The sequence below is a fragment of the Ranitomeya imitator genome, chromosome 3 (assembly GCF_032444005.1).
Source record: "Ranitomeya imitator isolate aRanImi1 chromosome 3, aRanImi1.pri, whole genome shotgun sequence".
NCBI classification, from domain to species: domain Eukaryota; kingdom Metazoa; phylum Chordata; class Amphibia; order Anura; family Dendrobatidae; genus Ranitomeya; species Ranitomeya imitator.
The window spans coordinates 672,470,193-672,497,994 of NC_091284.1; the positions used below are offsets into that span (position 1 = coordinate 672,470,193).

Sequence of the window (27,802 nt, forward strand, 5' to 3'; positions counted from 1 at the left end):
TCCTCGAGAATGAAGGATGGCCATGACAGCCGCCATGACCTTCGTGAATACCCTGGGTACCGTGGCAAGACCGAAGGGTAAGGCCGTGAACTGGAAATGGTCCTCCAGAACGGCAAAGCGGAGGAACCTCTGATGAGGCGGGAATATCGGAATGTGAAGATAGGCATCCTTGATGTCTATCGATGCCAAGAATTCCTTTCTTTCCATCGAAGAGATGACCGACCTGAGCGATTCCATCCTGAAGTGTTGTACTCTTACGCACTTGTTCAGGAGCTTCAGATCCAAAATGGGGTGCACTTTTCCGTCCTTCTTTGGCACGACGAAGAGGTTTGAGTATAAACCTTTGAACCTCTCGTGTTCCAGGACCGGAACAATGACCCCGCTCTGGCGGAGGGAGTGAATGGCGCAAAGGAGGGTGCGAGACTGAGCTCCCGAACTGGGGAGACGAGAGGGGAAAAACAGAGTTGGAGGAGGAGCGGCGAACTCTATTTTGTAGCCAGACGATACCAGATCCCTGACCCATTCGTCGTGAATGACGGAGAGCCAGGCTTGCTGAAAAAGGAGTAGACGTCCGCCTACTCTGGTGGTATCGACTGGCGCCGTTCCTGAGTCATTGAGACGGGAATCTGGGGGGTCTCGAATCTCTGGTTCTGGGCTGCCTCAGCTTTCCGCGCCAGGAAGGATTCGGCCTGAAGGAGGGACGAGCGTCTCTGTCTCTGCGAGCGGATCGGTCCGATCTGGAAAGACCGGTAGGATTGGACCAGGCTGGGCTGGTACGAAAGGGCCGAAAGCGAAAGTAAGGCTGGCGCTGGAAGGCCGCCTTGGGCCTCTGTTGGGGAAGGAACTTGCTCTTTCCCCCTGTGGCGTCGGAAATAAGCTGGTCAGGCTTTTCACTGAAAAGGCGCCCGCTTTGAAAAGGGAGAGAGATCAGAGATTTTTTAGAGGAGGAATCTGCGTGCCACTCTCTGAGCCAAAGTGCCCTTCTGATAGAGATGGCGTTAGAAGCCGCCGATGCTGCGCAATTCGCTGCATCGAGGGATGCGTACATCACGTAATCACTAGCCATGGCTGTTTAGCCAGGTCCGCCATCTCAGACGGGAGGTCCTGTTCATGAATGGATTTCGCTAGAGCATCCGCCCAGGAAACCATTGCCTTGGCCACCCAAGCCGCGGCGAAGGAGGGGGATAGGGAAGAGCCTGAGGCTTCGTACACTGAGCGAGCTAGAGAGAGTCTAGCTGGCGTTCAGTGGGACTCTTAATTGAAGCGCCGTCCGGGACTGAAAGAAGCGTTTTAAAAGCCAGGCGCGAGACCGGAGGATCTACTATAGGGGGATCCGTCCAGTCTTTCACGAGATCTGCTGAAAAGGGATACTTCGATACCAGGTCCTTCTTACCCGTGAAACGCTTATCTGGACGCTCCCTGTGTCGCCTGACTATATCCAGAAAATCTGGGTGAGAGGCAAAAGTTTTGTGGGAACGCTTGGTTCTGGTAAAAGAGACAGCGTGTTCCGGAGCGGAATTAGAGTCATCATCCACCTTAAGTGCGTGATTGACTGCTACAATGAGGGAGTCAACCGTAGCTCTGAACTCCGGAGCCTCCGGGTCCAATGATACTTCGGACTCATGTTCAGAGTCGTGAACGCTGCGAGCCCCCAAAGAGGGTGAGCGAGTGGTGGAGCTGCCAGAGTCTGAGTGGCGAGGTGAGCGCTCAGGAGAGGTAGTGCGGATCCGTTTTCTGGATGACTGTGCCTCCTTATGGAGAGAGCGGCACCTGCTGGCCGACGATTCCCCTGTTACGGAGGGATCTCTTAGGACCTGTAACGGCTTGCCCCGTTCCCCGGGAGGATTTTGAATGGATTTGATGGCGTTGGCTACAAAATCCACGGACTGCGAAAGTGAAGCGACCCACGGGGGGGGGGGGGGGGGGGGGACTAGGTACGCCGGAGTCAGTGGCGGGCTCCTGGGCACATGGACCATCGCAGGCAGAGCAGAGGGGAGAACTTTGAGGCCGAGGAAGTGGGGCCTGGCAGGTGGTACACGCAGAAAAAAAGGTCGTATGCACCTTAGAGGATTTTTTAGACCTTGACTGGGACATTCTAATGCAAAAAAATAGACCACAGGGTCTATAAGCTAGGGAAGCAGAGGGCGACGCTGCAGAGGAGAGGCTGACGAGGTCCCCTTACCCTGGTCCTGTGTCCCGTTGTCCTGAGAAGGCAAACTGTGTTGCCTGAGATGAAACCGGCTGCACGTGGGCGCTGTGTCGCCTAGAAGCTGCGGCAGAGCTGGAGCTGCGGCGTGCAGTGAGGGACCAAGATGGCCGCCGAGATCAGGAGAGAGATCTCGGAGGCTGCGAGAAGCTCCAGGACCGGTAGGCGCCGCCGCCGATGACGCGAAGAGATGGGCGGAGCCTATCGGCAGCGTCCTGCGGCTAGGCCGAAGCCGAAGACTAAATTTGCGGCTTCGGTCCGGCGTGCGGCCGCAAAGTGCCGAAAATTAGGGGCCCAGCCAACCGATGTGCCGCTACTTAGGAGGAGCCCTCCGGACCGCAAAACCGGCGACCCCCCCCCCCCCCACGAGACACTTACCCCGAGGAGGTGAGGGGTGCCTTGGAATGGCAGGGACGGTGCAGGGGTTGGGAAGCCTCAATCCACCAGCCCCAGACAGGGGGGTGGAGAGGAACCGTCCACCACCTGAATCACGCCTAGCATTGGTGATGCAGTGTGGTCTGCACGGACGCCACGGGAATAGAGCCTCTGTACAGCCGAGGGAGAACCTGGTGGACAGGGCAGATGTCCGGCAATAAAAAGGCCTGGCTGCAGAAGAGGATACTGGAGGTAAAACACCAGTGCTCGTCTGTACAACGTGGGGAGATTGGCGCCCTTTTAGGGAAAAGACCGTCGCCCAAAAAAAGTCAGCTCAGGCAGTGGCTCCCACGTCGCAGGAGAGGATACGGTGAGGTGAAACTCCCGTGCTCGCCTGTTGCTGGTTCGGGGGAGATCGGACCTTGAAAGAATCCGTCGCCCCCTTCGTCCGGAATAGGAAGTTAAAAATCAGTGAGATTAAAAATCAGTGTGCCTCCTACGGACACTAAGCTTGAACTGGGTCTCTGGAAGCCAGCATGAGGGTGTATACTGCAGGGGAGGAGCTAACCATTTTTTGTCTCAGCTTAGCGTCAGCCTCCTAGTGACAGCAGCATAACCCATGGTCCTGTGTCCCCCAATGAGGCGAAGGAGAAAAGTGACTTGTTCATTCTTCGGGCGGCTTCCACACGGATGGTGCCCAATCTATAGTTCATGGTATAGAGTGAATAAAACCGGCGGTGGACATATGTTGGCGCAGACATGTGCATAGCTTTGGCGGCAGATGCCACTCATATATTGGTATTTATCATCACTATTCATAGATGAAACTATAGTTGGACACACACTGCATATATTATGGAGATATGAACATGCATCTTATTAGGGAACACACTTGCGCTATGATAGGTTTCATTGTGTCTGTATACATCGGATCTCCTTTATTGCGGACGATTAATTGTTTAGCCTACAACTTTTAACTGATCTGATAAGTATTCTTTTATTTCCCAAATTCTAAGTGAAATACCTGTTTCAGTTGTTTCACAATTGCTTCTGGGGACTTCAGACTGTCCTCCCTACGAATCTTTTTGCGGGAGTTGGGTACTCGCTCATTGGTTTTCTGTGTCCTTTTTGGTTTGGCCGCAGTTTTCTTTGCACAAATGTCCTAAAGGGAAAAAAAAAAAAAAGCAAACACTCAATTTTGATTTACGAGACCCAACATTAAAACGGAAGAGAAAAATTTCCATTGTACTCACATTTTAGGAAACACCTGTCTTTATTTTCTGGATTACCATTCCAATGCTGCTGACCGACCAGAAATATCCAATGCAAAAAAAAAAAACGAGGTGGACAGGCACATCTAATAAAAAAAAAATCTTCAAGCTTTCTTCCAAATACATATCTTTAAAAGTCCATACAAGGATCATGTGATGCAGGAACCGCTCTGACGCGTTTCTAGAGCCTACTGCGCCCTAAGGCTACGTTCACATTTGCGTTCTACCGGGCTGCGTCGGGCGCAGCCACGGCGACGCATGCGCCATGCGCCCCTATATTTAACATGCGTTTTGCGATGCATGTGTCTTTTTTGCCGCAAGCGTTAGGGCGCAGAGGACGCAGCAAGATGCATTTTTTTTCGTCCAAAATCCGGCAAAAAAAGGATGCATGCGTCGCAAAACTATGCGTTTTGCATGCGTTCTTGTTTGCGTTGTGTCGCCGACGCAGCCCCGCACAACGCAAATGTGAACGTAGCCTTAGAACATCAATGCAGCCCTATGACTAAGAGCACAATAGGCGCCAGAAGCGCGTCAGAGCGGTTCCTCCACCACATCATCCTTGTATGGATTTTTAAAGATATGTATTTGGAATAAACCTTGAAGATTTTTTATTATTGGATGGGCATGTCCAGCTCTTTTTTTTGCATAAGACCAAACATTAATCAAGACTGAAATTCTGCCTTGTAGTGACATGGAAAAACATTTTTTATAGGGATATACTGTATGTAGGAATGAAAAGGCGAAGGAGAGGAAATTATAAATGTAATCTGCAGGTAAAACCTTTGTTTGCACAGAGCTTTCCTGCAGTCTGAGTTATTGCTGGATACTCAACAGCTTCTGATTGGCTACCTTTTCCTAATTTAGAGGTCAAGGTGTTATACAATGTAGCTGTAATGAGCAATCACACGTCTATGCTGATGGTCCGAGGACAGACAGGAAATCATGGACTGGTCGCTGGTCTCCTGAACTGAATCGGACAGCCTCTGAGGAATATAGGAGGTTGTCAATTTGGGTCAGGAGACCTGTGCCCAGTCTGCGATTCACAGTCCATCCTCAGACCACCAGCGTGAATACACATGATGGTGTTCTAGTCTAACAGCGAGTTTCTAGGTTGAGGAAACGTGAGAGGACAACAAAACATATACGACTTGTCTGGATTACCATTAACATCTAAACATATGGGAGCTATGACTTCTTTCCGTACCAGTATTCTTGCTAGAGCAAGATCCCGAAAGCTGCGTTCACCATAGGATTTTGATTTACATCCATGACTCCATAGCTATTGTTTCAGGGTAAAAATACAGATATCCCCAGAATACAGGTCAAACAAGGTCCAAAGTTGCAAACATTTTTTGAGCATGCAGACAGAACCAAAGATGGAGTCGTGGATGAAAAATCGAAACTTACGGCTTGTTTACACGTAGCGTTTTTGATACTTTATTTACATGAAATTAAGCAGGTTTTTAAAGGCTTTTTTTATGTTAAGCCGTTTATACCTTGTAAGGGAAAAAAATGTTAAAATATTCATAAAATTTTACTATTAACATTGTTTTAATCGGCACATAAAAAAAAGCATCAAAATAGCTTTGACACGCCATTCTCACAGGTATCTTCTATACACCAATGAGCACAAGGATAACCTTAATAAAGACCAGAAGCCTGATCTGAAAATCATTCTTCCATTTTGTGCCGAAGGTTTTCCTTGTGATCTACTCTCTAATTGTCTAAGGGTCACTTCCGTCTTTCTGTCTGTCCTCCTTTCCGCCACGGATATTCATTGGTCGCGGCCTCTGTCTGTCATGGAAATCCAAATCGCTGATTGGTCGTGGCTGTTTTGCCACGACCAATCAGCAAAGGGCACAGTCCGTAAGAAAATGGCCGCTCCTTACTCCCCACAGTCAGTGCCCAGCGCCCGCATACTCCCCTCCAGTCACCGCTCACACAGGGTTAATGCCGGCGGTAATGGATCGCATTAGGACGCGGGTAACGCACTCTGTAACCGCTGCTATTAACCCCGTGTGTCCCCACCCCAACTTTTTACTATTGATGCTGCCTATGCGGCAGCATGTAATGTTTAAAATAATAAAAAAACAAAAAACCTGCTATTCTCACCCTTCGTAGTCCGCCGAGCCGCTCGCGCCTGCCGCCATCTTCCGTTCCCGGCGATGCATTGCGAAATTACCCAGAAGACTTAACGGTCTCACGAGACCGCTAAGTCATCTGGGTAATTTCGCAATGCATCCTGGGAACGGAAGATGGCGACAGCCGCGCGAGTATCGCCGGAGCTTCGGTGGATCCCAGGGGGTGAGTATATAACTATTTTTTATTTTTATTATTATTTTTTTGTTTTACAGGGATATGGTGCCCACACTGCTGTATACTGCGTGGCCTGCGTTATATACTGCGTGGCCTGCGTTATATACTGCGTGGCCTGCGTTATATACTGCGTGGCCTGCGTTATATACTGCGTGGCCTGCGTTATATACTGCGTGGCCTGCGTTATATACTGCGTGGCCTGCGTTATATACTGCGTGGCCTGCGTTATATACTGCGTGGCCTGCGTTATATACTGCGTGGCCTGCGTTATATACTGCGTGGCCTGCGTTATATACTGCGTGGCCTGCGTTATATACTGCGTGGCCTGCGTTATATACTGCGTGGCCTGCGTTATATACTGCGTGGCCTGCGTTATATACTGCGTGGCTTGCGTTATATACTGCGTGGCCTGTGTTATATACTGCGTGGCTGCTATATACTGCGTGGGCTGTGTTATATACTGCGTGGCCACTGTTATGTATTGCATGGCCTGTATTAATGCATCGGGTATTCTACAATATGTATGTATATAGCAGCCACATAGTATATAGCACAGGCCACATAGTATTTGTCTGCTGTATACTACATGGCTCCTATATACTACGTGGCCTGTGCTATATACTATGTGGTTGCTATATACATACATAAACACATATTCTAGAATACCCGATGCGTTAGAATTGGGCCACCATCTAGTTTATAATATTTTCCTTCTAAGAACTCAATTTTTGGCTATGTGGACGCTGTATGCTTTATAAGTAAGCCCTTAATGGAAACCTGTCAGCAGGATTGTGCACAGTAACCTACACTGTCAGGTTGGTGCCGTTATACTGAATAAAATGATCGCTTGGTTGATGAAATCTGTCTTGTGGCTGTTTCTTAATCTTTATTTTTAGTTTTGTGTTAATGATATGCTCGTGTCCTAAGGCGTGGTTCATGTATGTGGTGCTTTGATTATATATTCATAATGCAGACTGCTGACAGGTCACTGATCCCTCACTGACCTGCCCCCTAGTTTACATAATGAATATCATCACATACTGAATAAAAAATAAATAAATAAAACAAAAGCTTAATCGCATGTGTGCTTTGCACTTATTCCCTTTTGCTGATTTACTGTGAGACTTAAAAAGAAAAAAAAAAAAGGTCATTTTGAAAATGGCGCCCGCCGCGCCTGCGCAGTAGCAGCTTTCGGTTTGTATAGAGATCCGATAGCTGCTGTTGCGCAGGCGGCGCCATATTGTTGAAGAATAAAAAAAAAATCTCCACCAAGATGGCACGGCCGTGCCTGTGCAACAGCAGCTGTGACCAATCTCCAGAGCTGCTACTGCGCAGACGGCGCAATCGTGGTGGAGATTTTTTTTTTCTCTAACAAGATGATGCAGCCAGCGCCTGCGCAACAGCAGCTATCGGATCTCTATACAAACTGATAGCTGCTACTGCGCAGGCACGGTGGGTGCCATTTTCAAAATAACTTTTTTACCTCGCTCAAATAAATTGGAAAAAAGTTATTAAGTGCACAGTAACCATGCAATTATACTGCAGCGTAGGTGTCAGGACCGGAACCTGCCTGCAGAAGCGTTTTATTTTTTTTATTCAGAATGTGATCGTATTCTTTATGCAAACTAGGGGGCGGGTCAGTGAGGGATCAGTGACCTGCCAGCAGTCTGCATTATGAATATATAATCAGAGCACCACATACATGAACCACGCCTTAGGACACGAGAAGATCATTAACACAAAACTAAAAATAAAAGATTAAGAAACAGCCACAAGACAGATTTCATCAACCAAGGTATCAATTTATTCAGCATAACGGCGCCAACCTGCTGACAGGTTCCCTTTAACGAGAACATTAAGAACTGGAGATTTTATATCTGAGCTTTATTTCTAAAAAGGACTAAAAAACACAACAGTTACACAAAGGGAAAGCAAAGATGACGTGTAACCATCCTGAAGTGGTTTGGACCACATCTGTGTATGAAATGCTTAACTAAATGCGAGTTTGAGACGTGCATTAAAATATTGTTAGAAATAAAGAGAAACATACCTCCTTAATACATGGGGCAGTTTGTAGTTTCTGCTCCAGAACAGTCAACTTATTGTCAATATGGCCATTTATGTCAGCATGGATGCCGTCTGAAGAGCGCTGTGATGCTAGCTGGACAGTCTTTGCGCGCAGAAGTTTTTGTAGAAGGAGATGACTAGCTTCTCCTTTGGTTGCAATATTTTGTGGTTCACCATTTGCCTCACTTTTAATGTTCTTACTGCTAGTTAGACTCTCTTCCACTGACTTTTCAGGAGGTTTGGTTATCTGAAGCCCTTCATGACTATCAAAAAGGTCAACAGGACCAGTTTTGTTTTCTTGAACAGACTGGTCTATTTGCATGACTTCCTCTTTGGAGGAAGGTTCTGCCATTTCACTGGGGCAAGACTTGCTATCAACGTCTTCAATCTCTTTTGACTCCTTTACGGGGGATATTGGCTCTCCAGCTGTAACACCAGAGGAAGTATTAACTTCAGCCATTTTATCACCCGGTGTAAACTCAACTGTAATAGTTGCAGGTAAATCAGACTTTTCTGCCGATTTTTGTACCAAACTGTGATGGGCAGATTGAACCGCTACTTGATCTGCACAAGATTCTGTAGAATTTCCTTGCTCATTGGGGGATCTGTTCGGACTTTCCATTTCTGGGGCTGGCACAGAACATGAAGCTGAGGTTTCAGGAGGCTCTTTCTTTGGTTCCTGTAAAGACTCTAGTTGCATCTGTGCTTGTTGCTGGCGTAACTGCTGTATATGCATCTGAAGCTGCTGCTGTAATTGGAGCTGTTTCTGGGGTGGTTGATTGAGCATTTGTTGTTTTAATTGCAGAATGTGCTGCACTTGCTGAATCTGATGAGGCTGAAGCTGCTTATGATGCTGCACTGTACTCGGCTTTAACTGCTGTGGCTGAACCTGAGGTGACTGCTGTTGTAAATTTTGTTGCAACTGAGTTTTTGTTTCGCAAGACTGCTGTGTTACAGTCTGCACATGGGTTTGGTGAAGCTGTATCTGTCCAGCTTGTTTCTGATGTATTTGTTTCAATTGTATTTGCTGTATTTGGTTATGCTGATGTGCCATCTGCGGAATCAGTTGTGAATTTTGTGTGGGCATTTGTTGGCCAAGGATTTGCTGTGCTACTTGCATATTTTGCAGCTGAAGTTGCATCTGCGCTTTATTTTTGTTTTGAGGCTGCACCTGCTGTTGCAAGTTTGTTGCTTGCACTTGATGGCATTGCTGTAAGGCTTGAGATGTTTGATTTGGCAAGGCTTGTGGCTGATTTCCTTGCTGCGCGGATTGGGAACTCTGCTGCAAATGAGACAAATTAATCTGCGACGATTGAATTTGCTGCAGATGTTGCTGAGCAGGCCCCTGCTGTGGCATCACTGGAAATGAGGATAATGACTGTTGTACCTGCTGTGTCTGCTGCTGCTCAGTCAGTGTGTGTTGCATCAGACTATACTCCTTTTGTTGGCTTGCCATTTCAGTCTCTCTTGAATCCTGTGCTTGATCAATGTGTTGGCTTGTGTCTGGATTTTCAGGCTGTGGAGATTCCTGCTTATCCTGTTCTGGTGTTTGTGGCATTTGAGTATGACTAAGCAATGTGGGCTCACTCTGGTGTATTTCATTTTGTTGATTTAAATTTTCCACTTTTGGCGATGGTTGAACTCTTGCTTGACCAATCTGTAAATGCTGCTGTACTTGAGACACAGCCTGCTGCGTGTGTGGCCCCTGTGATTGTTTAACAGTCTGTTGTGTTTGCTGCAAAATCTGGTGTTGCGTTTGTAATAACTGCTGCATCTGCTGATGCTGTTGAGTTTGCTTTAACTGTTGTTGCTGCTGTTGCGTTTGCTGTAACTGTTGCTGCTGCAAATGTTGCTGCTGCAACTGTTGCGTTTGCTGTAACTGTTGCTGCGTTTGCTGTAGCTGCTGCGTTTCCTGCTGTGTTTGCTGCAGCTGTGTTTGCTGTAGCTGCTGTGCTTGCTGTAGCTGCTGTGCTTGCTGTAGCTGCTGTAGCTGCTGCTGCTGCGTTTGCTGTAGCTGCTGCTGCTGCGTTTGCTGTAGCTGCTGCTGCTGCGTTTGCTGTAGCTGCTGCTGCGTTTGCTGTAGCTGCTGCTGCTGCGTTTGCTGTAGCTGCTGTGTTTGCTGTAGCTGCTGCTGCGTTTGCTGTAGCTGCTGCTGCTGTGTTTGCTGCAGCTGCTGCTGTGTTTGCTGCAGCTGTTGTGTTTGCTGTAGCTGCTGCGTTTGCTGTAGCTGCTGCTGCTGTGTTTGCTGTAGCTGCTGCTGCTGTGTTTGCTGTAGCTGCTGCTGCTGTGTTTGCTGTAGCTGTTGTAACTGTTGCTGCTGCTGTTGTGTTTGCTGTAACTGTTGCTGTATTTGCTGTATCTGTTGCTGTATTTGTTGGGTCTCTAGTGTCGGCTGTGTTTGCTTAACTGTCTGCAGCTGCTGTTTTTGTTGCAAGTGCTGCAGCTGTTGCTGTACTTGCAGCAGTTGGAGCTGTTGCTGTTGCTTTGCTTGTTGTAAAAGTTGCAGCTGTTGTGTTTGTGGCAGTTGATTTACTTGCTGTTGGAGTTGCACCTGCTGCTGTTGGGCATTCTGCAACTGTTGATGCTGCTGCTGAGTCTGTTGCAATTGCTGAGTCTGTTGTATCTGTGGAAACTGCTGTTGAGACTGCTGTAACTTCTGAAGCTGTTGATTCTGGAGTTGCTGTGTCTGCTGCAGTTGAAGATGCTGCTGTACTTGATGCTGCTGATTCTGTTGCAACTGAAGCTGCTGTTGGGTTTGCTGCAACTGCTGAGGCGTTTGTGGTAACTTCTGTAAATGTTGGAGTTGCTGCGGAGTCTGTTGTAACTGCTGCTGACTTTGCTGCAATTGCTGAAGCTGTTGCTGAGTCTGCTGCAGCTGTTGGATCTGCTGCTGAGTCTGTTGCAACTGCTGGAGCTGAGTTTGCTGCAACTGTTGGAGCTGCTGTTGTTGAGCCTGCTGCTCCTGCTGGAGTTGCTGCTGCTGTTGAGTCTGCTGCAACTGTTGGAGCTGCTGTTGTGTCTGCTGCAACTGTTGGAACTGCTGCTGCTGAGTCTGCTGCAATTGCTGGAGCTGTTGCTGTCGAGTCTGCTGCTGCTGAAGTTGGGATTGCTGTAACTGTTGGAGTTGGGACTGCTGTGTTTGCTGTAATTGTTGGAGCTGCTGTTTGTGTTGAGCTTGCTGCAATTGTTGGAGCTGCTGCTGTGCCAACTGACTTATTTGTTGTTGTTGCGGCTGCTGAGTTTGTGGCACTTTTATTTGTTGCAACTGTTGAATTTGCTGTAGCTGTTGCTGTAACTGTTGCAGTTGCTGTTGGGTTTGCTGCAGTTGTTGCTGTACCTGTTGCAATTGCTGCTGTTGCTGAGGAGACTGCTGTAACTGCTGAAGTTGCTGCCGAGTTTGCTGTAACTGCTGAAGTTGTTGCTGCATGTGCTGCAACTGCTGAGTCAATTGCTGCTGTTGAGCCAAGTTCAACTGTTGTGGAGTTTGCTGTAGAACCTGGACCTGCTGCTGTTGCAATGGCTGTGTTTGTAACTGATGTTGTTGCACTTGCGTCATTTGGGTTTGATGTAGTTGCTGAGTTGCATGCAACTGTTGCTGCCGCACTTGCTGGAGCTGCTGCGGTACCTGCTGTATTTGATGCTGTACTAGCTGAGGCTGTGGCAACTGATGTATTTGTTGCTTAGACTGTTGCATTTGCTGTAGCTGCTGTTGACTTTGAAGGGGCTGTTGCATTTGATGTTGAACTTGCTGTACTTGTGTAATCTGCTGTGGCTGCACCTGTTGCACTTGGACCGGCTGACCTTGTGGAGTTTGCTGCAACTGTAGCTGCTGATTTTGCTGAGGCTGCTGCAGCTGATGTTGGGTTTGCTGCTGCTGCATTTGAAACTGCGGAGCATTTTGGTGAGATGATGGCACTTGCTGAGGCAATCTATACTGAGGGGGAGGCTGATGCGACATAAGTCTTAGGCCTGCAGTAGTCTGAGATTGCTGGCCTGAAGAATTCTCCTGATGTTGACTAGAATTAAACCTTGCCACTGAAGATTTTAACTGCTCAAGTTCAGCAGCTTGAGGCATGTCACTAGTAGTTTCTGGGGTAACTTTTTGTGTATTAACAGAAGACTTTTCTTCACCGAAATTTGACTGCGCTTGCTCAGTTCCTACCTGGCGTGCTTGGAAAGCACCCACTAAGGGCGTCTGACTTCCAGAGGTTCCATTTGGAATTGTAGAATTGGAATGTGCAGATTGTAGTGCATCCTGACTTGTAGTCTGTCTAAGAGCTTGGTTCTGGGCTTGTTGGTGTCTCTGAATAAGAATTGCCTGTAATTGCTGCTGCTGTTGTGGAGTTAAATGACGCAATTGTGGATTTTTTGCAATAATTCCCTGAATCTGAGCTCGTATATGAGCCATGAGCTGGGTATTTTGTAATGTCATCAGATTAGAAGCGTATGGAGTCTGTTGCCCACTTAGCGTTGGTCTTTGTTGACCCAATGTATTGGGTAGGTGCTGCCCCAAATTATCTTTGGCCTGTTCATTTCCCTGCGTCTGTACTGGACTTTGGCCTACAATTCTCTGTACCTGAACCAAATTTGGTTGCTGGGATACTGTAGCAGAAATGTGTGGGTTTTCTTGAGGATTTTGAATGGAGTTTTGCACGTGATCTGGCCTCAGCTGCGTCCCGAGACCTTGAACATTTGGTTGCTGGGGAGACAACATACCATGCTGCTGTCTTACGGATTGTTGCAATGGACTGCGTGAGTCATAGAGAGCATGTTCTTGATCAGAAGACTGATTTAACTTCTGGCCATCCTCTGCTGTTAAAGGTGGTTGCATATCCGTTTCTTGATTCATTGGGCCAACAGAATTATGACTTTGCGGTTCTCGAGTTGACTGATCACTAGTTTCTTGTATTCCAGGGCTGCTGTTTGCCTGTTGAACAACAAGTTGCTGTCCTTGAGTTTCAGTGTTGTCATGAAGCAGTGAGCCGTCACTCAAGTTGGCATCCTTTGCATTCATGTTTTGGGGAGTGTGAATATTTGGAGGATGACCAGGTAAGTTTAATGGTACAGACTGAGCTTGCCCAGTTAAGTTTTGTTGCCCTAATGTGCCTCCTCCTTGACTTAACACTGGCTGCTGTTGGATATGTGTCATGCCAATCAGGTTTTGCTGAGGTTGGGACAAAACAAGGTGAGGCCCCACAACATTTTGTTGTGCCATTGGTGACGGGCCCAAAACTCTCTGCTGCTGTCCAATTAAAATATGTCTTTGTTGGGCCGTGTGATGTTGTAATGCAGATGACTGAGGGTGACCCATGACAGTCTGAGGAACTTGGGAGGGAGACTGTTGTACCACTAATCCATGCGAGTTTCCAATCAAACCATGCTTGGCCAACATTGCTTGAGATAAGTTGCTCTGAGAGGAAAGCGGGAAATTCTGGTGTTGTTGTTGCTGCTGCTGCTTCTGTGCCAACTGCAGCCTCTGCTGCTGAATCATCCGCTGCTCAGCAGTAAGGCCCTGCAGAGACTGAGGTGTTGAATAAAAACCACCTGAGGTTCCAGGAATGACTGTATTATTTCCCTGAGCTTGATGCTGCTGGGGTATTGACTTGACATAAGTAGCACCATGCTGCGTTTGCATGGCTAAACCTGGCTGCAGACCACGTAGATTTGCAGCTTGTGCGACAAGCTGGTTATGTTGCAAAGATGAAGGTGGCTGTATACCGTGCCCACCAACAATTGAACCTGGAGCTTTGGTTAACACTCTTGAGTTTTGGTTGGGACTAACAGGAAGGACACCACAGTTTTGTTGTTGTTGCTGCTGCTTGTTTCTATACTCAGTCATTAGGTTTGTATGCTCCTTCTGCTGCTTACGAACCTGAAAATTAAAAAGGTGAAATTAACTTAGAGAAAGAAGTAACAACGATTTCTCTACAAAGGTGAGAAGGTTATACAGTACAATTATGCAGTGGACTCATTCACTCACACAACTAATATTTTAAGCATGCCGCGATTACATAACAGGAAGCTACAACTGTTAAAAAGGTTGTCCACTACTTTAGACTTGATGACCTATCCTCAGGATAGGTCATCAATGTCTGATTAGTCAGGGTCCAACACCCGGCACCCCCTGCTGATTAGCTGTTATCGGTACTGGCCGGAAATACTCACTTGTGGAGCTGCTCAGCCTTCTGATAGTGGCCGCTGTAGGGTACTACTCATCCGTCTCCTATGGTTTTAAATAGGAGGCGGGTGTGTAGTACCAAGCTGCAGCCACTTTCAGAAGATGGAGCAGCTCCACAAGTGAGTATTTCCAGCCAGACGATTTCTATAACAATTGATCGGTGGGGGTGCAGAGTGTCAGACCCCGACTGATCATACATTGATGACTTATCCCAAGGATAGGTCATCAATGTTAAAGTAGTGGACAACCTCTTTAAAGTAAAGTATCAGGTGAGTTTTGGTATTTATTCAGTTTAGTCCACACCTGGTCCAGCTGCTTCTGGATCTTGCTTTGCTGTTCAGTGACCAGTTTTAACTTCTCCGCATCTGCCTCTGGGAACTCTCGCCCAGCTTTCTTGGCTGTTCTTTGTTTCGCACACAGAGCTTTGCGGGACTTTCGATGCACCCCGATTTGCTCTTCCAACACTTTCAGTTGCATTTGTAATAGCTGTTGAGTGTGGAAAAGCCACTCTTCATATTGACGCTGGTCCGCCTCATCTGCGAGATTGCAACAAACAGTGTAAGTAGTCCTAAAAGTCATAAACCCTAGACAACTAACACTATGCCAAAAAATCCTAAAACAAGTCTGGATCCCCATAAACCATTTAACGTCTGGGTGGTAAGCATTCTTATCTGCAGTGATGTTCTAAATCACCACCGCATAGTAGAGCAGATTCAGCTGTGGGAGCGGCGGAGTTGGTGGAAGACATAGTAAGGCCATGTTCACACGTTCCTGATTTCCCTGCTGTTTTTTCTGCACTAAAAACCGCAGCTCTTGGCAGAAAACGCAGGTGCGTTTTTTGGTGCTTTTTGGTGCGTTTTTGGATGCGTTTTTTGATGCATTTTTTAGTGCAGTTTCTGTGTGTTTTCTAGGAAGTTTTTTTAGGGTTAAAATGGCTGAAAATACCCTAACCCTACCCCTAACCCTAATTCTAACTGTAGTGGGGAAAAAAAAAAAAAAATCTTTTTATTTTATTATTGTTACTACCTATGGGGGTGATAAAGGGGGGTGGGGCATTTACCTTTTTTTTTTTATTTTGATCACTGTGAGGTTATCACTGTGATCAAAATGTGCCTGGAACGAATCTGCCGGCAGATTCGGCGGGCGCACTGCGCATGCGCCCGCCATTTTGGAAGATGGCGGCGCCCAGGGAGAAGACGGCCGGACGGACACCGGGAGGCCCGGTAAGTATAAGGGGGGGAGATTAGGGCACGGGGGGGGGGGCGGGGGGTCGTCGGAGCACGGGGGGTTGGCATCGGAGCATGGGGGGGTGGGATTGGAGCACGGGGGGGCAGCCACACTGCAGCGGTTCTGCACCACAAACTGCAGAAAACCCGCAGATATTTTTTTCGTCTGCGGGTTTTACTGCGGGTTTGACCTCACAATGGAGGTCAATGGGTGCAGAACCGCTGCAGTTCCGCAAAAATAAGTGACATGGTACTTCTTTTTTACCGCAGCAATTCAGCGCGGCTTTTTTGGGGGATTTTCCGCAATGTGGGCACAGCAGTTCCTGTTTTCCATAGGGTACAATGTAATGTACCCTGCATGGAAAACAGCTGCGGACCCGCAGCGGGAAAATCGCGGCGGTTCCGCATTAAAAAAAGGATGGTGTGAACATGGCCTTAAGCTTCCCATAGAAAAGGCAGAGATGATTATTTACAGTCTCTGCTTGCTCAATCGCTGCTGGGTGTAGGGAGGTGGTACGAGCTGCTATGTCCTAGGGGGCACAGTCAGCTCTTAAGCAGGCAGGACGCTGCGTTTCCACTGTAACTGGGGCTAATATACCAGATCCAGTAGCAAGGAACAAAAAAAAAAAAAAAGTTTAAGGGTATGTTCACACGTTCCTGATTTCCATCCTTTTTTTTTTCAGGACTGTTTTTTAAAAAACTGCAGCTCTTGGCAGAAAACGCAGGTCCTTTTTTTGGTCCTTTTTTTATGCGTTTTTTGATCCTTTTTTTTATGCAGTTTTCTATGCAGAGTCTGTGTGTTTTCTAGGAAGTTTTTTAGGGTTAAAATGGCTGAAAATACCCTAACCCTACCCCTAGCCCTACCCCTAACCCTATTCTAACCTTAGTGGGAAAAAAAAAAAATTCTTAATTTTTTTTTATTGTCCCTACCTATGGGGGTGACAAAGGGGGGGGGGGTGTCATTTACTATTTTTTTTTATTTTGATCACTGAGATATAATCTATCTCAGTGATCAAAATGCACTTTGGAACGAATCTGCCGGCCGGCAGATTCGGCGGGCGCACTGCGCATGCGCCCGCCATTTTGCAAGATGGCGGCGCCCAGGGAGAAGACGGCCGGACGGACACCGGGAGGCCGGGTAAGTATAAGGGGGGAGATTAGGGCACGGGGGGGGGGGGGGGGGGCAGCGGAGCACTGGGGAGGGGGGGGCATCGGAGCACGGGGCGGTGGGATTGGAGCACGGGGGGGCGGGATCGGAGCACGGGGGGGGGGCAGCCACACTCCGCCCACGCACTTCCGCCCGCTTCCCGCAGCGGGAAAATCGCGGCAATTCCGCATGAAAAAAAGGATCGTGTGAACATGGCCTAAATGTTGAAATGCCTCAAATAGGTTATGGGGGAGTGAGACACAATATGTGAAATACAGGAAAATAAAATAAAACAAACAAAAAAAGCACGTAAATAATAATAATAATAAAAAAAAACGCCAATCTAAATCATTATAAGCCCAACCCTTGTTACAGAAAGGAGAACAAATTATTAACAACATTGTAGTGGACCCTTTTGGTCATAAAAAAAAAAGAAAAATCTGAAAAAACAAATGTATTTCCGTCTCACCAATCTCGCCCGAACACGGGAAAAACAAAAAATATGAAAACATAAAAATTAAGCCACATGTATCATGTAAAATAGATGCAAAAATTATTTGAATATCCTAACCGGAAACTTTTAGAGCTTCTCAAAAGCCACATGTTCGAAAAAAGAAAAGAAAAAAAAAACACCAAAATGTGCATAGTTGGGAAGGTAAATGCCCTGGTCCTGAACTGGTTAAAGAAAACCAATCTGAGACTACCCTTTTAAGAAGAGGCATAAGTAAAAGTGGCTAAAAGGGTCCCTGATGCACCCCTAAAAGAAAATGACTTTCTAGCAACAGGTGGGTGTAAACTTTGAGTTTGTCAGATCGTGACATGCAGAGCGAGATCACAAACCTTCGCAGCCCACTTAACAGTAACCCAGCACTGCTGCATACTTTACTAAGCTGATACTGTAACCACTCCTCTACCGTATATACTCGAGTATAAGCCGACCCGAGTATAAGCCGACCCCCTAATTTTGCCACAAAAAACTGGGAAAACTTAATGACTCGAGTATAAGCCTGGGTGGAAAATGCAGCAGCTACTGGTAAATTTCAAAAATAAAAATAGGTACCAATAAAAGTAAAATTAATTGAGAAATCAGTAGGTTAAGTGTTTTTAAATATCCATATTGAATCAGGAGCCCCATATAATGCTCCATACAGTTCATGATGGCCCCATAAGATGCTCCATACAAAATACGCCCCATATAATGCTCCATACAGTGTATGATGGACTCCATAAGATGCTCCATATTAAAATATGCGCCATATAATGCTGCACAAATCTGGATTATGGCCCCATAAGATGCTCCATACAGACATTTGCCCCATATAATGCTGCAAATGGCCCCATATGATGCTGCACATGGCCCCATACAGATATTTACCCCATATAAAGCTGCACATGGCCCCATAGGATGGTCCATACAAACATTTGCCCCATATGCTGTGATTAAAAAAACTAAAAAATAACATACCTCTCAGGTCCCCGGCACTTGTTACATTCACCTGCTCCCCATTCCACCGCCGACTGCCACTGTGTCTTCAGCGTCCTCCGCACTGACGTTCAGGCAGAGGGCGGCGCACACTACTCGCGTCATCGCGCCCTCTGACCTGAGCGTCACAGCAGAGGACGCGGAAGACGCAGCGGCACCGACGGTGGAACGGGGAGCAGGTGAATTTTACGCACTGCGTTATACTCAACTGCTCCTGGCGCGGTCCCTGGTCGTTTGTTCCCCGGCAGCTTCTTCCTGTAGTGAGCGGTCACATGGTACCGCTCATTACAGTAATGAATATGCGGCTCCACCCCTATGGGAGTGGAGTCAGATCCATATTCATTACTGTAATGAGCGGTACCATGTGACCGCTCACTACAGGAAGAAGCTGTCAGCGCCCGGAGAACCAGGGATGTGCAGGGACCGCGCCAGGAGCAGGTGAGTATTATTAGACAGCTGTCGCTCTCCCTCCCCTGCCGACCCCTGGTTATGACTCGAGCCTAAGCCGAGAGGGTTACTTTCAGCCCAAAAAAGTGGGCTGAAAATCTCGGCTTATACTCGGTATACTTATACGGTAAGTACAAATAGAGAACAAGACCAAAACATCCAAGCTAGTGTGAACAGGCGCCAACCAAAAAAACATAAGTTCAAAAACAATAAAGGTTGCACCATTATTTACCAAGAATGATTACTATAGAACAATGAAAATGCATTACTGCCATAGAAAATAGGGGGAAAAAAACTCTATATAATCATGTACACATGAAATATTTATCTGCAAAAATTGCTATGATAATAATAATAATAATAATTTTTATTTATATAGCGCCAACATATTCCGCAGCGCTTTACAAATTATAGAGGGGACTTGTACATACAATAGACATTACAGCATAACAGAAATACAGTTCAAAACAGATATCAAGAGGAGTGAGGGCCCTGCTCGTAAGCTTACAAACTATGAGGAAAAGGGGAGACACGAGAGGTGGATGGTAACAATTGCTATAGTTATTCGGACCAGCCATAGTGTAAGGCTTGGGTGTTCATGTAAAGCTGCATGAACCAGTTAATTAATTTTTTTTTTTTTTTTTTTTTTAATATAGGCCACACAGGGATCGTTAGGTTAATGCATTGAGGCGGTAATCCAGTCTGAACAAATGAGTTTTTAGGGCACGCTTAAAACTGTGGGGATTGGGGATTAATCGTATTATCCTAGGTAGTGCATTCCAAAGAATCGGCGCAGCACGTGTAAAGTCTTGGAGACGGGAGTGGGAGGTTCTGATTATTGAGGATGCTAACCTGAGGTCATCAGCGGAGCGGAGGGCACGGGTAGGGTGGTAGACTGAGACCAGAGAGGAGATGTAGGGTGGTGCTGAGCCATGGAGTGCTTTGTGGATGAGGGTAGTAGTTTTGTACTGGATTCTTGAGTGGATGGGTAACCAGTGTAATGACTGGCACAAGGTAGAGGCATCGGTGTAACGGTTGGTGAGGAATATGATCCTGGCAGCAGCATTCAGGACAGATTGGAGCGGGGAGAGTTTGGTAAGAGGGAGGCCGATTAGTAGAGAGTTACAATAGTCCAGACGAGAATGAATAAGTGAAACAGTAAGAGTTTTTGCAGAGTCGAAAGTAAGAAAAGGGCGAATTCTAGAAATGTTTTTGAGATGCAGGTAAGAAGAGCGAGCCAGTGATCGGATGTGGGGGGTGAATGAAAGGTCAGAATCAAGGATGACCCCAAGGCAGCGGGCATGTTGCTTTGGAGTAATGGTGGAACCATTATAAAAGGAAGGTACTTCGCACATAAATTGGCCAATGTATGTGAGCCCAATTGCCATGTCAAGGCGTCCTTCATAATGTCATAGGCGTCCTTCATAATCGTATTATGAAGGACGCCTTGACATGGCAATTGGGCTCACATACATTGGCCAATTTATGCGCAAAGTACCTTCCTTTTTTCATAGGCATTTCTGCAGATGAATATTTCAAGTGCACATTATATAGCGCTTTTTACCTATTTTCTATGGCAGTAATGCATTTTCAATGTTCTAGAGCTGGGGTCCCCAACTCCAGTCCTCAAGGCCCACCAACAGGTCATGTTTTCAGGATTTCCTTTGCATTGCACAGGTGATGCAATTATTACCTGGGCAAGACTAAGGAAATCCTGAAAACATGACATGTTGGTGGGCCTTGAGGACTGGAGTTGGGGACCCCTGTTCTAGAGAAATCATTCTTGGTAAATAATGGTGCAACCTTTATCGTTTTTTTGCACTACTAAGTAGTTACCTAACAGCAACGCAACGTCCTTAAAGTACGCGGAAGCTCTTTCACAGGGGGGACAAGCTACAAAAGGTTGCGGCTTTGCATGCTGGGATCCCACAACACAGAAGTTCACACCTGACTTTTGCTAAAACGTTGGCTCCTTTAGAAGGGCATTAGGGACCCTCGTGGCCACTTTTCTTGAGTGTTACTTAGAAAATTCACCAGACTGAGGCTAGCCCCCGGCCAGACTGGTGATAGATACTATAAGTTATGTGTAAGGACCACTACATAAAACATATGCTCCACTAGCAAGGTTATAACGGCAATTTTGGCCATTATGTAAAGGGACACTTTCCTAGAAATTTGTGTTGGCTTTAAGGCCACCCAAACAAATTAAACTTAAGTTGAGTAAAATGGACGATTTCAACCAGAACAAATTTCTTTGAAATAATGTGCACAGGAAGACAGTCCTTCGCTGGTATCCAGGACCAATGTATGGCTATTTTGAATGAATGCAAAGCAAATCTGAACTAAAATGTATATGGATGTGTCTGCGAAAAAAAAAAAAAAAAACACATCTCCCTCATTATTTCCCTGTTGTGGAAGGAAAAAAAATAATAAAAAAAAAACCTTGCAGCATCCACTTTTCAATGCAGAAGAGTGCACCAAGCGGAGAATGCAAGTGGCCCAAAAAAAGAATGGCAACTTTCTGATCAAAGCCTAAAACAAAAGTTTTGTAACAGTGAAGAACCAACTAAATGAAATCAGTACATACTGATCACTCCTTGGACAAATGAAGGGGGATTAGGTCGAGGCTGAGTAGGATCAAGAGGCGGTCGTTCCTAAAAGATGAAAAATCAGAAATATTAAATGACAAGAGTAACAGTCGTTTTATTTTATTTTTTTCATAAATGAATTATACATGTGAGAATAAGAAACTGTAATATATCTTAGAGAAATCTGTGTATGTCTCCAGGACAGATCATTTGCTCTCAAAATTCTTAAAATAGGGATTTTTGTGTACTCACCGTAAAATCCTTTTCTCCGAGCCATTCATTGGGGGACACAGACCGTGGGTGTATGCTGCTGCCAATAGGAGGCTGACACTAAGTGATACAAAAAAAGTTAGCTCCTCCCCTGCAGTATACACCCTCCTGCTGGCTCTCAGCTAACCAGTTCGGTGCAAAAGCAGTAGGAGATCAATAACAATATATGAGCGTATAGCATGTCATATTCTAAAAAACAAGCATAAGCTAATAACAGGGTGGGAGCTGTGTCCCCCAATGAATGGCTCGGAGAAAAGGATTTTACGGTGAGTACACAAAAATCCCTATTTCTCCTTCGCCTCATTGGGGGACACAGACCGTGGGACGTCCCAAAGCAGTCCCTGGGTGGGGACAACAATAGATCAGGCCCCGTGTAACCGCTACTTACAAGTGCGCCACCGCGGCCTGCAGAGTCCGCCTGCCCAGACTCACATCTGTGGAAGTGTGGGAATTATAGTGCTTCAAGAATGCATGCGGACTGGACGAATCTGCAAGCTTGCAGGCGTGCCTTGCTGACGCCTGGTGCCTAGAACCCTTGATAGACAGGGAGATAGGCTGACATCTAGCACGGAAGGACTCCTGGATGGTGAAAAGAATTCACCATGTTATCATGGTCGATGAAACGGCTAAACCCTTCCTGAAAATGTCAGGAAGCCTTCCTCTACCGTCAGGAAGCCCAAATAAAATGTCCAACCTTCAGAAGGACGCCGTCCTCAAGACGTACCTACTCAGAGCACTCACTTCGTCCAGAATATGGGGGATCTTATTCCATTTTGTGGACTGGAGCCAAAAGAGATGAGGGAAGAACTATGCCCTCATAACAGTGGTAATACAGTACCACCTTGGTAACAAGGGATGTAGATGGCCTGAGGACAACCTTGCCTCGAAGGTAATAAGGGAAAAAAGTCTGAAAGAGCAGAGAAGCTAGCTCCGAAGACTCGTCAGAGTGAGAATATCACAGAGGAGAACGGGACGACTTTCCCTGATAGTAAAGTCTGCCCAGATGAAAAAGGAACCTACTGTAAGGCTCCTAGGAATAATAAGGTCCCAATGATCTAACGGTATGCGATAGGGAAGAACTACGTGTGAAAACTCCCTGTGAGAAAGTCCCTACTTGCAGTTGTGCTGCGATAAGGCGAGAAGATACTAGCTCCACAAACAAAAAACGGACGTGGTCAGTGCGGATCTCTGAGGATCACTGGGGCCCCTTTCTGCTTCCGAAAGGCTTTCGGAAGCAGTGGAAGGGGAGTTATGGAAACTGGTACCACGGCAGAAGCAGAGCATGGAGAGCGATGGCTCTTGGATCTCGAGGCCGAACCACGAACTCGAGTACATTGGCCTTCAGTCTGGATGTCATCCCACCTACAACTGGAGAGCTCCAGTAAGGACAGATCTGATGGAAGACTTCGGGGTGAACTTCCCACTGACTTGAGGCGGAACCCTGACGGCTAAATTTGTTTGCAGTTCAGAGTTCTACTTCTGGGATATATACTGCCGAGATCACCGAATAATAGACTTCGGCCCATCAGAGAAAGTGAGGTACCTCGGTCATGGCGCCTGACCGTGGGTACCTGCTAGATGACTGACGTAAGGCACCGCAATGGCATTATCCAATTGAATTCGGATAGGGTGACCCGCCAGAAGGCAGTGGACCTGCTGTAAGACTACCGTTCGGATCTCCAGAACAATGATGGGGAGAAGAAGACTGGCATTGGTAGTTACTAATAACCATTGAACCGGGAGAAAAGCCCTGGATGAAGAAGGAGCTCCGAGACTATTGTCTGAAAGTCTATTTGACTTGCTGAAAACTAGCGGAGCGAAGGAAACCGCTTCCATTGTCGTCACCATTTTTCCTCAGAACTCTCTTAGCAAATCAAATGAAATGAGGGGGTGAGTAATCAAGTCCTCAGAACTCTCCTTGCGCGAGCTCCCTGTTAAAGGGCCATGACCTTGTCTCGAGGAAGAATTACCATCCTTCTCGAAGTGTGCAGGATCATCCTCAAAAAGGATATCTGCTGGGCTGGAAATGAGGAGAACTTGTCTAAGTGAAGCTGCCAGCCCAGGAGAGAAGGTATCGCAAGAGATATAGACGACTCAGCGTAGTCCTGGAAGGGCGGCTAGACAGACCAAACAGGGCAGGACGAGCACGCCTCTAGAGTGCAAGAGAAACATGACATCCGCCATGACCCGAGCGAACACTCTGGGTGCGGAAGCAACGCCGAAGGACAAGGTTGTGACTTGAAAATGCTGTTGACGAATGGAAAGGCGAAGGAATTTTTGCAGAGGGCAAGCAACCCGAATGTCGATGGATGCCGGAAAGTGCACCTTTTTCTGTTGAAGTAATGGCTGAGCGGATGAACTCCATCTAAAGAAGGAGGACCATGTCAAAGGTTGTTAGAAGTTTGAGGTCCAGGGTCGATCTTACTTTTCGTTCCCCTGTTTGGAACCAAGATCCCTTAGATCTAGACTGTGCTGGACAATCCTTATACAATCCTTTTACAATCCTTTGTCAGACTCCCGCTCAAAGGATTTGATTGGCCAGTTGTTGCTGGTGTGAATCAAGGTAGTTAAGGTTTCCAGCCAGGAGACCATTGCTCTAGCAATCCATGCGGCCGCTAGGGAGGATAGAGCGCTGGACTCGAAGCCGCAAGACGGAACGAACCAGATTTGCTATCTGACAGTCCGTGGTATTTTTAATTGATGACCCATCAGGTAGGGATACTGGTAGGTATACCACAGGAGATTCTACCCGGTTAATCTGCCCCATGGCAGAATGTGCGGCTGCATCCAGCAGGTCATAGTCTCTTGCCATCTCCTCTTTTCACGGTGCAGAGATAAAAATTAGGAACCCTCGATCCATTAACCTCTTAACAGGGAAGTGGAGAGGAATTGTCCGCCTTCTTGCATCTTCCACTAAATAGTGGTGATGTAGAGGGGGAAGCTCGTACGCCAAAAAGGGTGCCTCTATATGTCCACAGAGTTCAGGTCTCCAGGTGGACAGGACAGGTTTTCTGGCATTAGGCCTGGATGCAGAAGAGGAAACATGGAGACGACACTCCGTGTGCTCGTCTGTTGATGGTGTGGGGAGATCGGTGCCCTTTAAAGGACCCGTCGCCCTTAAAAAACAGGCCAGGCATGGCATCCCACGTAGAGGCTTCTGTCCAGTGAATCGCTTATCCGAATTGAATGGCAAATGCTCTCGAGGGAGTTTAGTCTCTGAAGCTCTGGCAAGTTCAGGCAATATCCAATCCATATTCAGAGCCTTGTTGTCATCAAATCATTGGTGAGGGAGCAGGAAACGAAAAACTTCCGTTTTCTAGATGCCTGTATGTTTCTAGACGCCTGCACGTTTCTAGAATACTTGCGGCCCCTGCTAGCCGACGGCTCCCATGTAGGATAGGGACCATGTATATTGGTCCTGCAAGCACTCCAAACACAGAGGGTACACAGAGGGATTCAATCTCTTGGTCAGAGAACCATGGATTGGTCAGTGAAGAAGTCCACTGAGGGTAACTAGAGGATAAAGCTGGGGTCGGCGGCGGAGGGCTCCTCGGACTGATCAAGCGCCTTTAAGACCAGGGAATACTGGTCAAGCACCTTTAAGACCAGAGAATACTGGTCATGCACCTTTAAGACCAGAGAATACTGGTCATGTGCCTTTAAGACCAGGGAATACTGGTCATGCACCTTTAAGACCAGAGAATACTGGTCATGCACCTTTAAAGACCAGAGAATACTGGTCATGCACCTTTAAGACCAGAGAATACTGGTCGTGCACCTTTAAGATCAGGGAATACTGGTCATGCTCCTTTAAGACCAGGCAATACTGGTCATGCTCCTTTAAGACCAGGGAATACTGGTCATGCTCCTTTAAGACCAGGGAATACTGGTCATGCGCCTTTAAGACCAGGGAATACTGGTCATGCACATAGAAAAAAGCAAAAAGCCAGCTCACCAGGCAGCTACAGCAGGTGCACGGAACTTCCACGTTGATCCACGTAGTATAGAAGACGAAAAAAAGAGGGGTTTGTTCCAGCTCCACAATTAAAATTTAGTCCTTTATTAACACATGGTAAAAGCATAAGCTGGATAACTCTCCACAGCACAATAGGAAACGAGCTCGTTTCCTATTGTGCTGTGGAGAGTTATCCAGCTTATGCTTTTACCATGTGTTAATAAAGGACTAAATTTTAATTGTGGAGCTGGAACAATACTGGTCATGCGCCTTTAAGACCAGGGAATACTGGTCATGCACCTTTAAGAGCAGGGAATACTGGTCATGCGCCTTTAAGACTGGGAATACTGGCCATATGCATTTAAGACCAGGAAATACTGGTCATGTGCTTTTAAGACCAGGGAATACTAGTCGTGTGCCTTTAAGACCAGGGAATACTGGCCATGTGCCTTTAAGACCAGGTACTTCCTTACCCGGGTACTGATGTAGAGTCGATGTGCCCCTTTAATGCAAAAATACTGTCACCCCAGTGTGAGCTGGCCGGGTGGACCAAGATGGCCAGCGGGAGCTGCAGAGTTGATAAAATCTCGCAGAGAGCGAAAAGCGCCAATTTGGGGGGCGGAGCCACAGACACGATGTTGAATAGGCCTAAGCCGGGGCCTAAATTTCTGTAGCCGGCGGACGTCACCAGTGGGTCGTTCCAGGCAAGACTTCCAGGATGCGGCCTACAAATCGGCCGAAGCCAGGGACTAAATTTTTGCAGCCATCCAGAGCGTTACCTCAGAGAGGTGGGCCACAGGGAAGTGGCTGAGGCTGCCTGTCGGCATGTGGATATCCCACTGAAGATGGGTCCACTCACCATTGATGCGCGTCCCGGCATGGAGCCGCCGCGGATGTGGGTTTCAGCTCTGTTCTGTGCAGCGTGGACGGTGCAGGGATAAGCCTCAATCCATCATCCGTTTGTTAGGGAGGTGGAGAGGACCCGTCCGCCTCCTTGTGCCATCCGCTTTCACAGTGGTGGGACAGTGGGGGCTGCTCGGACGCCATAGAGAGGGTCTCTGTGCAGCCACGGAGTTCAGTCCGGGTGGACAGGGCCAGTTGTCCGGCATTAGGCCTGGCTCCAGGAGAGGATACATGGAGGCGACACTCCATGTGGTCGCCTGCTGCTGGTGTGGGGAGATCGGGACCATGAAAGGAACCGTCGCCCCTGAAGTGAGCTCAGGCATGGCTTCCCACGTCGCAGGAGAGGGTACGGGGGAGGTATATTCGCCGTGCTCGCCTGTTGATGGTTCAGGGGAGATCGGAACCTTGAAAGGAACCGTCGCCCCCTTCACTCCGTTAATTAAAAAATAAAAATTTACAGAAAAGTAAACAATAAAATAAAAACGTTGGGGTCTGAAACAGACCCATGTGCCTCCTACAGACACTAAGCAAGAACTGGTTAGCTGAGAGCCAGCAGGAGGGCGTATACTGCAGGGGAGGAGCCGAGAGCCAGCAGGAGGGCGTATACTGCAGGGGAGGAGCCGAGAGCCAGCAGGAGGGCGTATACTGCAGGGGAGGAGCCGAGAGCCAGCAGGAGGGCGTATACTGCAGGGGAGGAGCCGAGAGCCAGCAGGAGGGCGTATACTGCAGGGGAGGAGCCGAGAGCCAGCAGGAGGGAGTATACTGCAGGGGAGGAGCCGAGAGCCAGCAGGAGGGCGTATACTGCAGGGGAGGAGCCGAGAGCCAGCAGGAGGGCGTATACTGCAGGGGAGGAGCCGAGAGCCAGCAGGAGGGCGTATACTGCAGGGGAGGAGCCGAGAGCCAGCAGGAGGGCGTATACTGCAGGGGAGGAGCCGAGAGCCAGCAGGAGGGCGTATACTGCAGGGGAGGAGCCGAGAGCCAGCAGGAGGGCGTATACTGCAGGGGAGGAGCCGAGAGCCAGCAGGAGGGAGTATACTGCAGGGGAGGAGCCGAGAGCCAGCAGGAGGGCGTATACTGCAGGGGAGGAGCCGAGAGCCAGCAGGAGGGCGTATACTGCAGGGGAGGAGCCGAGAGCCAGCAGGAGGGCGTATACTGCAGGGGAGGAGCCGAGAGCCAGCAGGAGGGCGTATACTGCAGGGGAGGAGCCGAAAGCCAGCAGGAGGGCGTATACTGCAGGGGAGGAGCCGAGAGCCAGCAGGAGGGCGTATACTGCAGGGGAGGAGCCGAGAGCCAGCAGGAGGGCGTATACTGCAGGGGAGGAGCCGAGAGCCAGCAGGAGGGCGTATACTGCAGGGGAGGAGCCGAGAGCC

At 47.7% G+C, this 27,802-nt stretch overlaps 1 protein-coding gene across 1 annotated transcript in view; it reads right to left on the reverse strand.

Annotated features, from left to right (window-relative positions):
- The window catches only part of KMT2D (lysine methyltransferase 2D), a 233,551-nt gene that overhangs the window by 48,280 nt on the left and 157,469 nt on the right, over nt 1-27,802 (reverse strand). Inside the window, exons 36-39 of the mRNA XM_069758349.1 lie at nt 21,304-21,370; nt 14,717-14,949; nt 8,219-14,107; nt 3,606-3,743 (exon numbers count right to left, since the gene is read on the reverse strand). Of these exons, the coding sequence (XP_069614450.1) occupies nt 3,606-3,743; nt 8,219-14,107; nt 14,717-14,949; nt 21,304-21,370 (6,327 nt within the window). The remainder of the gene's footprint in view (nt 1-3,605; nt 3,744-8,218; nt 14,108-14,716; nt 14,950-21,303; nt 21,371-27,802) is intronic.